Below are 13,504 nucleotides of genomic sequence, written 5' to 3'. Positions count from 1 at the left end.
GACTGGTTCACACAAGGAGAAGGTATAAACGAGGTGTCAGGCAAAGAAATAAATTAAACAGGATGTTATCGAGGCATTAGTTCTGACCATGAGGAACACAAAACTTAGTATCACTCCATCGGTTGATATAATTTTGATTATAATGAATGTGTGTTTTTATTCTGTATAATCTCTATAAACAGAATCTGTAGGCAACGGGACATGATTTTGGTTCTGGTTTCCGTTTGTAGTCTGAGTAGTATTGTGAGTAAAATATGGTGCACCTTTGCAAAGGTAGTTCTCAAGCTGTGGGCGGTATATTCTAATGAGCCTGCATGTGACATATGGTGCCTTCAAATGGGGTTGTGTTTACCGTGTTCACGAGTTGAGTCCATATGAACGCCCCTCTTCATTATGCCTTTGCATTTCCTGCATTATGTTACCCACTTGCTATCTTGCTAAATTGTTAGCCTCTGTGGTTTCTAGACGCCGACAGTAGCGTTAATAAGGCCATTGCTTAGCAGTAGTGTTCTCACGATTTAACCACTTGAACGCCAAGCATGTCGCGTACACGATTTCCCATGTTGTAAACACGAGCTCACGAGTTTAATTTGAAGGCACCAATAGGAAGGAGAGACAAATCTGAATGGCTTGTTGAATCACATGTTGTCTGATCTAGACAGCCCACAAACAAACTGACTGGGTTGTCTTATTTCACAGTTTGCGGGTTGGTAGTAATCCAGATACCCAAATGTATGTGCAAACGCAATATGTTCCATTAAAGGTGGCTATTCTTCTCATTCCTCTCCTGTTCGTCCAACTGTTTCCACATAGAGAATACATCAGGGACTCTTCATGTTTGAAATGAAAAGATTTGAATGACAGCTGTGTCGGCCACATGGGGATTCCCTCGGCAGTTGTTGGACTGCCCGCCCCCGGCACGCTGTTGCAGGGCAGACAACCCCCACAGATTGGAGAATGTCAATCAACTGCAATTGTTTTATAAGAGAATTTAGTTTAGCACTGCACACAAACTGCTGCACATCCGTTTGGGTGTAGAAGTCTGCTGCCAAGAGGACCTGACAAACTTAAGACATTTGGGCCAGATTTGGATCTATTTGAGAGAGATTTAAATCACAGTGATGCTAATGCATACTGAGAATTTAATTCTTTGGCTTTTCTATTTGACTTTTTTTTGTCTATTTTATTTTTTTCCTCCTCTGCCATACAAACTATTTAAAGGTAACACGTGTACAGTCAATTATTAAAGGCAATTATCCTCAAACTTCTATTCATTGGTTAGAGGAATGCCTCGCTACCGGTAACGATCAACCTTGGGCTGTCTGGAAAACACTGAACCGCCTGCGGGCTGGTGAAGGACGCTGCAAGGTGTCCATGAAGAAATGGAAAATAACAACTTCCGATGCATGTGTGTGTGACGAATCCCAAACCATGAAACACATCATGAGATACAGCCAAGCTCCACAATGTACCAAAGATGACCTCGCCGAAACCAAATGCCGCTGCGCTCGCCTGCGCCAACCACTGGAAAGACGTGATATAGAAGATAGCTGGACACGAGGAAGATTGGTTAGAACAATTTTCTCGTAATTCATTAACTGGATGTTAAATCTTGACGTGTAGAGGTACAGTGCAGTACTCTAAGAAAATCCTTTGCCATTATTTTTACATTTGGGCAAAATCTACACTTTTTATTACCCACTTTTGATTGGAACAGGCCTTAGTCTTGACTTGGTTTCTACTGTATTGGGAAACAAGAGGAAGCTGCCGACAGAAGGCTTTGATTGTACTGTTTCGATGGTATAGGTTGAATCCCATTGCTGCTGCAAAAGAGCATGTGTGCCCCAAACAGTCCCAGAACCAGCCTGGGTTAAAAGAAAACACTTTCCCTTTTTAATTCATGACAATAGTCCTGACTATCGAAAGCCTCAGGGGGCTTCATAAGTTACCAAACTAGATCTTTTGGACACGGCTGCTTCTGAAGACAGCGGTCTGTAACTTCAGTTTCATAAAATCCCCGCAGGTCAATCGCTGTCACTTCCTCATGATTATAACACACACGACACACACAGTGTGACACGGAGGCCTTCAGGGTGAGTTGCTGGACCACGATGACAAATAAAATATCAATACATCAATCAGACTGACACTTTTATTATATATCGGCCCCTTCAGTAGAGCCATGCTTCTGAAGAAAAGGTGTCTGGAGTATGGGCTCTGTTTTTTATGGTGTTTTTTTAGCTCTGTGGTGTTATCCCTTTTCTTGTTAAGTGATAATGAGCCGTATTTCCTGCCGATAGAATTCCACCATATTACCATTTTATGAACTTTATAACCTCATTTCCATTGACTGGCCTATTCTAAAATGAGATATGCGTACGTTTACATATTTGCCTGACTCTGCTGTAACTTTGATATCTATTTGGTCGGAAAAGTGAAGCCAATGCTGAAGTGCCTTAAACTTGCACTCTTTCTAACAGCCAGCAGGAGGCGACTCCTCAGGTTGCAAAAAAAGTCTGATTGTATAGACGTCTATGAGAAAATGACCCTACTTCTCACTTGATTTATTACCTCAGTAAACATTGTAAACATGAGTTTATGGTCTCAATCGCTAGTTTCAAGTCTTCTTCAATACAGCATGATGTTCATTTTGGAAATTATGGTCCCATTTAGAGTCAAATAGACCATAAAACAAGGGATGCTTTAGGCCGTGGCTACCTTGTGATTGCCAGGTCGCTACCACGGCGATGTCCGGTCTGGGAGTTGTCCTTGTTTTCGTCTGTAACCCATTCACAGTGTGTTTTCAGTTCATGAAAGTTAATTGTTTTGGTCGCCTAAAAATGTCTTATTCAGCATTCGGTTGTACTTAGCTCCACCCTCTCGTGTCACTTCTGGTCTAAAAAAAGCCAAGATGGTGACGGCCAAAAAGCCGAACTCAAGGCTTCAAAACCGTAGTCCACAAACCAGTGGGCGACATCACGGTGACTATGTCCACTTTTTATATACAGTCTATGGTTGGCAGGCATAATGAAAGTCTGGTGCTTTCTCGTGAAAATATTAATAATATAAAAAAAATCAGACAAAATTAAACGTTTCAATCATAAAAATGAAAAGTTTTCAACTCAAGTTCAAACATTTCAATACAGCTGGACCCAAGTTTTGGTTTACAAATGAGTTTAAAATCTGTGTTTTGTTATTTTTGTATTCTTTACAAAGGAAGGCTCTACCCCGTGAATGATAAAAAAAAAAAACACTGTGCAGTGCAGCAGAGGTGTCTAAAGAAGGCAGATATCATTACTGCACATCAATTTATGAGGATTACATTGCTTCCCTTCTTGGCTCATTTCTCTGAATTGGGTTCAAATAGGCTGATATCCGCCATAAAACATTATTCTTATATGCCAAGTCGACTGAAAGCCAGTTAAGTGTGAAGAAACTCATTTGAATTGCTCACGGAGACCAGAGCCCACCCATGCGCAAAGGTTTTATATGAAATCCAGCAGGAAGCGTGTGTCATATAGAAATTACATGTCATGTTATCTAAGCTTGTGGTTAAACTCTTGGTGGCCTGATTGAAATAAATATTGCTCACAAACAGCATTTTGCATGATATGTGGGAGAAAAAAGCAATATTTGAAACATGAAGGACTCTATGTACAGGGCTGAAGGGCATTAACATGTTGTAATATCACAGTTACGCTGATGGGGACTGCTACTGCATAAAAAAATCCCATTTCAGCTTCACATGGCCGAGTTTCCATTGTTTAAATCCAAAAAGAAAAATGATTACGTTTTCACAATTAACTCTGGCCGAGCGTGAATCTGTCCCACTGCTCTTTTAAAGACAGCAGGAGGACGGAGGCCATGCACATAGCTCATAAAGACAGAGTCCATATCAGCCTCATTAGCAGAGAGTGGACAGAGCAAGACGGAGAGAGGGCAGAGAGGAGGAGAGGAAAAAAAGGGACGATGAAAAAGAAAAAAGAGATAGGGATGAGCAAAGAGGGAGGGCATACAGAAGAGGGCATGTAAAAGCCACTGATTTACAAATGCAGGTTTGTTTAAATATGTCCTTTGAGGGAGGGGATGTATGTACATTATGTGGGATATATAATGTATGATATGAAAACCGCGAAAGAAATCCAGACACTATACAAACATTACTCTATTTCTTTAGTTGGACAAGTAAACAAATGACAGCCCATATACCCACTGAGGTGTGTAAGGTCACACAGGAGTTAAACATCTCCATATAGCCATACAGTATATCCTCCAGGGTTTTTCAGCTAATCCTAATTAATCCTTTAGGATAATTATGTTTTATCTCCTATGTGACCACACAACCAGAGCTCAGGGAATTGCCTCATACAGTATACTGCATATTACCTTTTCACAGGTACACTATCAATATTAGGCATGAGACTTTACAATGAATGCACCTGTCCATAACTGGACCTATTACACCCACATTAGTGTACATTGTCAGCAAAAGGCGTAAGAATGTCACGATAATTCACAAGGCACTTAGTGTGCAATAAGAGCGCCTTTCTTGCGTTTGGCATATCATTTGCACACCATGTAGTCTGTACTGACTGCAATGTAAATGCCCCGTCTAAATATGCTACAATCAGAACTAGTGACGTAGAATAAAACAAGAGCAAAAATACTCAGCCTCCATACAGTGAAGCTGCTCAGTGCTCAACACATCACTGAGAGAGGCATCTGAAACCTGTCCGGAATAAATAAAGGCTTAAACCACATGTCCTTGTACGATGGAGTTACCGTGTTTACCTGTGCAGCAATAGCAATTTCGCTCAAAATTGCACTTACAAAGGCAACAACACCTGACATGGTGCAACATATTTCATTTTAAATCACCTAATTCTTTCATTTTTCAACATATTCTTGAATGCATAATTATTTTTCCTGACAAAATAAGATAGTGCAGCTTTAACACTGCTGGTCTGCACAGACAATGGAGCCATGAGGAATAAGTCACGAAGCGGAATTCAAATCTGACACTGATTGACAGCAGTGTGACTTTTCTTTTGTTTTTGTTTTCCCTCAAATCCCTGACTCGGTGAGTATATATCTGTGTGTGCATCCTGCCCGAATGCTCTGCAGCACACCCACCCGCTGTTATTATCCAGAGTTATTCTCTGTTGACTCAAAGAAGTTTGTCTTCTTAGAGAATGTTTACATGTGTCCAGTCGATGTGTGTAAAAGGCTCAACTGCAGGGCTGCACGGGAGGTCTGTCGCATCCCACTGATTAGCACTCCCTGTGTGTGTGTGTGTGTGTGTCTGTATGTGTGTCCATGTGTGTGTGTGTGTGTGTGCTTTGTTTACCAGTATGTCAGAGAGTTTGAATTGGATATTTTTGTCCTGGTGGTGTGTGTCAGTGTTCACATGTTTGTGTGTTGCTGTCCAATTTTGTGTATTTCGGTGTGTTTGTGTCGCCATCATCTCTCTCTCCGTCCTTCTTGGGCACCCACACACACACACTTACTTTATCATCTAATGCCAGCAAAAGCTGACTACTAAGGTCCACCCCAGTCTTTCTGTCTGTCTGTCACACACAATACTGAATCCCCCCCCACACACACACACACACACACGTCCCAGTATCCCCTGTGGCTGCCTGATTGAGGTTTCCTTGCCTCGCCCTTTAGATTCACTGTAATCGTCGAAGGAGTGAGGAAGGAAAGTTAAATTGAAGGATGGAAAAGCAAAGAGGGGATATAGAGAGAGTGATGGAGTACAAGTAGAGAGGGTTAGGGAGCTGTGCAGGGAGGGAGGGGAGTGATGAAGGAACTGAGAGAGGTGGGAAAGGAGGTTGGAATAAAGAAACGTGATTGAAGATGAGGAAGTGTTAGAGGAAGGAGTGGAGATGAAGGAATGATAGAGGTAGGGGAGGAGAGAGGAGAAATAGAGAAACTCCAAGGCCGCAGACGACAGAAAACATCTCCCATTAAACGGAGATTACAGCTTCTGCCGGTCCAGAGTGCAGCGCGACTTTACAACCTCTGCCGTCAGCCGCTGATGATATAACACCCAGTTTTAAAGATCAATTTGTCACTTTTCATCTCCTCCTACACCTCATTCGCCTCCTCCTCTTCCGCCGAGGCTGAGGGCAGAGAGGCCAGAGAAAGGAGGAGGAGGAGGAGGGAGAAGGTTGAGGAGGAGGGAGGAGCTGGAGGTGCAGCTTCATCGAGGGAAGAGAGCAAACTTACATTTACGAGCATTTTTGATGATGTCATCCCTAATAAATCCTCCCCTCTCCCCCTGCATGGTGTCCCATTTTAGCAATAAAAGCCCTAAACACACACACTGACAAACACACACACATTGCTCTAACTGCCCGGCAGACTGAATCAATTCCTCATTTGTCCTTGCTTTTCTCCCTACATGTCACTGATAAGCTATGGCCGGTGGTTCTTGTGGATTAGGGACTCCAGCGATCCTTGAAGTTTTTCTATGGGGTTTGGTCTGATTCACTACAGATTAAAGGACCACACAGGTGTTTTTGCATGCTTTGAACCTTTATCTAAAACCATATATTTTATATTTGTGCTTACCATGTCATAAACTTGACTCAATGATAACTGATGAGGAGATGAGGAAAACGACTGCTGCAAATGCATGGCTGCTTTCAATTTTTGGGGAAGTTTGGCAACATTACAAGTTGCCAAAATTCATATACTAAAACAACACAAACAAACGCAGGACCCGTGTGAAACTAAACGTCAACGTTGACTTTTTGACACGCCGTTGGTCATGTGACTCGTTAGTATGTGAGTATGTGAGTTATTAGTCAAGTTAACGGCAACTGCCATCTTTTTCTAGCCCTAACTAAGTGTTAGTATTTTCTAAACTTGTGAAAACGGAAGTTTATTTTGAAATACGCTTGTTACACGCATAGTGTCTTTTCAAAATAAACTTCCGTTTTCACAAATTTAGAAAACACTAACACTTAGTTAGGGCTAGAAAAAGATGGCAGTTGCCGTTAACTTGACTAATAACTCATGTAATAATCGGCATTTGACGATTTGGGAGTGAGAATGTCACAGCTGAATATGACCACATGTTGTGATCATACACATACACTAGCTGTGCTGCACGGAGTATAGAAAAAGCACGTAGTTACCACTAGTTAGCAGCTCTAAGAATATGATTTGCCTGGGTGCAGTTACACTTAAATCTACAAGGTCAGTGGTGAACCAGCTAAAACAACCTGCAAGGCCTTTTATATCCCAGTTCAGACTCCTCAGATGAGCCATTCATCTTCTGAGGGGCCTTGACATGAAAAACTTTGGGAACTTCTGATCTACGACTTGCATTTCAAAGGCTGAAAGGGATGGATGACAGAGAGGAGCCCGGCCTCGGTGCCATGTGAGACGACCTTGCTCTTCCCTGTATAAAACAGACAGAATACAAATCACGGCCTAGATGGGAGCAGATGGAGTGCGAGTTTCGCCTCAGAGCGCACACGGAGAGGGAGAAGTGAGATAATAGCCCACAGCTAATCCACTGCACACTGAAAACTCATTACTCCTTAAGAAGAAAACAAAAAAAATCCTTGCTCCCCAAGACGGAAAGAAATACTGCTTAAGGTGAAGACCTCGACACAAACAGTCTGGTTCTCCTCATGTGTGAAATTTATTTTATGCACAGTTCAGCGGATTTGACTCGTTGTCTTTATTGACGGAGAGCTTTGTCGGAGCCTGTTGGTGGGCACCTGCACTAACACACACACACACACACACACACACACACACACACACACACACACACACAAACACACACACACACGTCTTAATACATGATGAACTCACAGCTACTGTTCTTGACACAAACACAATACAGCCACAGAGACCAGCAGCATTAAAGCAACATATCACTGTGTTTGCAAGTTTTAGCTCCTTAACTATAAATCATGTAGACATTTTTGCTGGCCATTTTTTTTTAACACAGACTACACAATTTTATATTTGTGAATGTATTTTTTACCCTATTTCTGGTTACTATTGGCTTCGAATAATTTCTGTATGATAAAGATCTCTTGGAAAGACTCTTGAAGTCTTGCTATTGTTGTGTAATCCATCACAATTATATATATAAATATTTAATCGTGATTAATCGCATGATTGTCCATAATTAATTGTGATTAATTGCAAATTAATCACACATTGTGGGCAAATATGCTGCTTTATGCAAATGTATGTATACATGTATTATTGGAAATCAATTAACAATGCAAACCAATGACAAATACTGTCCAGAAACCCTCACAGGTACTGCATTTAGCATAAAAAATATGCTCAAACCATAATTTGGCAAACTGCAGCCCAACAGGCAACAACAGCTGTCAGTGTGTCAGTGTGCTGACTTGACTATGACTTGCCCCAAACTGCATGTGATTATCATAAAGTGGGCATGTCTGTAAAGGGGAGACTCGTGGGTACCCATAGAACCCATTTTCATTCACATATCTTGAGGTCAGAGGTCAAGGGACCACTTTGAAAATGGCTATGACAGTTTTTCCTTGACAAAATTCAGCGTAAGTTTGGAGCGTTTGGTTGGCACCAATGGATTTGAATTGATTGTGTTAATGGATTAAAAATATTAAATTAATTAAACAAATTTCCGCTAACGTGTTATTTTATATATATATATATATATATATATATATATATATATATATATATATGATACAAGGAATTGTATCCCCATTTTGCAGCATATTCTACTGTATATACTTTACAAATAACTTTGAATTATTATATGATATTATCAATAAAACGGCTTACTACAAATCATTGTTTCTCTGCTTCAAGAGTTCAATAATTCTTAATTTTAATGACAAAATCAAATCCCTGAGTGAGAGTATAATCTATGGCGATAAGGAGACAAAAATAAAGTTATATGAATATAAATCTGTCCTAGAGAAGTGAGCATTTGCTAGATTTCACATACAAAAGAGAAAGCCCTCACTGGACAAACTGGAGATGAGTAATCAGGCCTATCTTGTCCTGTGAAAATGTAAACACTGGAAAAAGGAAGTAGGCAGCAGACTGCAGCAGTGTTGTGGTATCACTGAAATAATGAGGAACAACTGCCCAACTGACAACCTGACAAACTCAGTCAGCTTCATCCAACAATCTCACCATATTATATGTTTACAAGTAAGTTTACAGCAGAAATTCCACAGTAGAAAGCACTCATCATAAAATAACATGAACGCAATAACAATCACATTTCACATCAAGACTCTGTGTCAGAATGTAAATGAATGAGAATGAGTTGGGTTTGTAGCTACATTTGAAATCACACAAGGAAGATGGGGCTTTCAGCAGCTGTTTAATGCAGTGGGTCCAGTATGTACATGGTGTAATGACAATAAACTGAATCTGAATCTTAAAGGGGACTTTTTCAGTGTTTGTGCTCATACATTTGGGTATCTGGAGTGCCTACCAATCCACAAACTGTGAAATAAGACAGCTCAGTCAGTTTTTGTGGGCTGCCTAGATCAGAAAACATGTGATTCAACAAGCCAATCAGATGTGGCTTCCCTTCCTATGTCAAATGCAGGCTCATTAGAATATACCGCCTAGAGCTTAAGAAGTACCTTTGCAAAGGTGCACCATATTTTTCTTACGAGCCAATCAGAGCAGACTGGGCTTTTTCAGAAGGGTTTTTTAAAGAGACTGGCGCTAAAACGGACCGTTTCAGACAGAGCAATGCATGTAAACATGTTCTGGTAGAAACCCAAAAAACAAGTATGAACCGGGAAATGAGCATGATATGCACAATTACTTCGGATAATAGTTGGTGAACTGAGACATATGTCAAAAATAGGCAGCAATATGGCATTGAACTTGTGTTTTTTTGTTCTTTTTTTAGTCCTAACATTAAGTTTAAGTTGCCTAAAGCCTCTTTCAAACTAATATAATCAGGTGGCACAACACTAATAGTTTTTCCTCCTCACAGCTCCAAAACTCTGCCATAGTATTTAATGATTTATTGACACGCTGCTGTCCTCCACAAAGGAATATTTTCAGAGCCACCTTTCAAGCCTTCAGACAGTGACAATGGGAGACCTGATGATGTGTACCTCTGTCTCCAGTGTCATCATCCCATGTCTCCAATAATGCAATAGTTGCCACATCTTATTTTTATAGTGTAGTTTACAGCTTTGTAGATTTCAGCAGTGTTTTAGAAGTGTGAAACGTCAGTTCAATCCCCTCAAGCTCCTTCAGTTGGCACGTTGAAATGTCCTTGGGCAAGATACTAAACCCCAAATTGCTCCAAAAGGCTGTGTTTTTGTAATTTCTGTTGCATATATTGTTAAATAGGTAAATAATACGACCGAGGAGGTGATCTAAAAGGGATAAAAAGGACTCGACTTTAATAAATAATGCTCTGGGAAGCTTTCTTTAACTTTTAACTTTGTCATGAATATTTATTATTAGAGGGAAATACTTGAAACTAAGTTTTTCAGAGGCTTTAAAAGGTGCAGTGTGTAGGATTTGGCAGCATCTAGTGGTGAGGTTGCAGATTGCAGCCAACCGAAGTCTCTGCCAAGCGTGTAGGAGAACTACGGTGGCCGTCACGAGAACGCAAAAACAGGAATGGCCAAATCTAGAGCCAGTGTTTGGTTTGTCCGTTCTGGGCGCCTGTACAAACATGGTGGACTCTGTGAAGAGGACCCGCTCCCTATGTAGATATAAACGGCTCATTCTGAGGTAACAAAAACACAATGATTCACATTTTCAGGTGATTATACACTAAAGAAAACATACTTATTAATATGATATTCCATTTCTGCCAATAGATCCCCTTAATTGTTACACACTGTTCCTTTAATAGGTTACTTAAACACTCTAGATGCTTGAGGACCACAAATGACTTTCAGTGCAGATACGTCAGACTCTGATCATCTCCTGAGGATAAACAACAGCAGCAGACCAGGGTTGGATTTCCTCTCGGCTCTACGGACTCGCTACGGACAAATCACCAAAGCAGTGTAAAAACCACTGGGGCCCTTTCACCTTCCACTGCACCATTTGCATATTCATACATAATGACAAGTTCATATTCTTTCGAAATTCATTACTCTGTTATGGTAATCTCATGCCAGGGGAGTCGTTGCAGCACAAGCAATTAGAAAATCATTCACATGCCTGCATGCTGGAATGAAATTATTGAAGATTAGATTTTGCCTTGATTGTTTTTTTTCCCCTTCAGGTGGAAAACGTGTACTCAGCATGTTGAGATAAGAGTCGTTGCAGCGTCCAGACAAGAGGTGCCTCTACACTACAGGCTGGTTGATGGTAAGACTCTCAAAGACCTGTTTTAACATCTCTTGGTAAGCAGGTTGCATTCACTGGAACATGAAATGCCCTTTCGGCCACAGTCTAAGTTACAAATCACCAGCCTGTTACAGTAAGCTGTACTCAGTGTGCCCCAGGGGCCAACTACTGTACGCCATGTGTGCAGCAAGCCAGCAGCAGATGTGGAGGGAAAGCGCAGACAGGGAAGGGGAGGCAAAAAAAAAGAAATATAACATCGACCAGCTTCCTCCGCTGCAGCTGTTTTGAGACTGAAGACAACAATGATGATGTGTTAATGTGAACATCAATTGGGGAAGACACCGTATATCAAAAAGTCAGACAGAAGTTTGGAGGAAAAATGAAATCTCCAAGAACCACTATCACCACTCACACACACAACATATGCATGCACACTCTGGGGGTGCAACAGTGAATAGAAAAGGTCGCTCTTACCTCCCAACGCTTGTTTCATAACGAAATTCATGATGATGGCTTTTAATTCCCTGCCTTCCTTGTCCAAGCGATGTTACATTCAAGTGTGACAGAAAAGTAGAAGTCCTTTGTGGCCAGATCTGGGAAAGAAAATGATAAAAAAAAAAAAAAAAACTAAATTTCTTTCAAAAACTTCAATACAACATAGTAGTATATTGACTGATCATGCCATTAAGTATAGGATAAGGAGGTCACTATAAACTCACTTTACACTACTACAGACACGCTCCCCATTAAATATTTAAAGAATACTATAGAAATCATTTCTGGAATGACTCTCCACATGTAGCTCCAATTACAGTTTGCACGGAGCCAAACAACAGTCACATCTAGGCTGTATTTGTGTGTTAGGCACGTTTCTCCAATGCGTCAATTGGACAAGGACACCAAGGTCAATGGTTCAAACTCAACCTGAACGCAACAGGAAAACACAGGAAAAAACACCATCAATCTACAAACCAAAATCAGCAGCTGTGGTTCGTTATTTCCTAGCAAATGTGGCACCTTTTTTTTTTTTCCCAAGAAGAACCCCGGACAGCTTTAAGTGTCAGGCACTGACTGGTGTCACGACGACCAGAAATAACCTCTACTGTATGTGACCAGAGCGAGTTTATACAAAGTGCACGGGTGCAAGTCCTCAGCTTTTGCAGGACAGTCTGTTTGTCATTGCATGTGGACGCCGGACTAAAACCACTGGTGTGTGTGTATTTTTATTTTTTTTTCCTGATCATGTGGTAAAACTTTCCATCCTCCATTGGAGGGGACCCTGAACACAACCATCCATCCCACTCCGGCTCCAAACAAGCTGCTCTGTATATATGCACAGCGTGTTCATTACGCAGCAATGAAACCTGATATACATGCATGTTTACAGCTACATATACAGTAAATATGTCTCTGCAATATCGTACACAGAGAGAGACAGAGATGGATGCTCATGCACTTCCTCGTTTTGATCGGAGATGTGGATTTCAGCACCAACGCGACTGGATAGCTCCCCAAAAAAACCCCGCTTGAAACGCACTGAAAGCGGCCGCGTCAAGCAGCGATTATTACCTCCGTCCTGGGCTGATATCCTCCTCACACACTCAACACACCAAAAAAAACAGAAGATCAGAAAAGAGCTTCAGCTGCAAGCGAAGTTCTCCTTGCAGCAGTACAAACAGCATTCACAGGCTAATAATCTTAACTGCTCGTCCCTCGCATCTCCAGGCTCGAAAAAAAGGACGTCCTTGGTGGTGGTTGCCTCCTCCTGCCTGCTGCTTCGTCTTCTTCCTGCACACACACACACACACACACACACACTCACACACTCACTTCACACACACGTAGAGAAAGAGGAGGAGTAGAGGGGGGTGGTTTTGGTGGTGAAGCAGCTGCCGTTCACACCGTGATGGGAAGGAGCGTGAATCACATGGAGAGGATGGAGAGAGAGAGAGAGAGAGACGTCCCACTAACGTCCTCCTGACCGATAAAGAGAGATCAATTATTCAGCCTGACGCTGGCTGGCTGATCCGTCCTGCAGCCCGCCTCCTTCTCTGTGCAAGGGCTTCCACTTAAAACGGTAGTGCAGAATATATAGAGGGGGATATGATGGGTATATGGGGGTAAACATGTACATGTAACTGGATGTCTCTTTGTTTGCCTTGCACTGTCTTTGTTTTGCATCCAAGAGATGTGA

At 41.5% G+C, this 13,504-nt stretch overlaps 1 protein-coding gene across 2 annotated transcripts in view; it reads right to left on the bottom strand.

The window, feature by feature from the left end:
* The window catches only part of LOC141775555 (complexin-1-like), a 61,270-nt gene extending 48,010 nt beyond the window's left edge, over positions 1 to 13,260 (bottom strand). The window contains exons 1-2 of one of the 2 annotated variants that reach the window (XM_074649035.1): positions 12,880 to 13,260; positions 11,785 to 11,903 (exon numbers count right to left, since the gene is read on the bottom strand). In XM_074649035.1, the coding sequence (XP_074505136.1) occupies positions 11,785 to 11,815 (31 nt within the window). In that variant the 5' untranslated portion in view covers positions 11,816 to 11,903; positions 12,880 to 13,260. The remainder of the gene's footprint in view (positions 1 to 11,784; positions 11,904 to 12,879) is intronic. The other variant, XM_074649034.1, reaches the window with a different exon arrangement.
* Between the last annotated feature and the right edge of the window lie 244 nt (positions 13,261 to 13,504).

The sequence above is a fragment of the Sebastes fasciatus genome, chromosome 10 (assembly GCF_043250625.1).
Source record: "Sebastes fasciatus isolate fSebFas1 chromosome 10, fSebFas1.pri, whole genome shotgun sequence".
In the NCBI taxonomy this organism is placed as follows: domain Eukaryota; kingdom Metazoa; phylum Chordata; class Actinopteri; order Perciformes; family Sebastidae; genus Sebastes; species Sebastes fasciatus.
The sequence above is the reverse complement of the archived record's forward strand: the minus strand, read 5'-3'. Positions and strand labels throughout refer to the sequence as shown.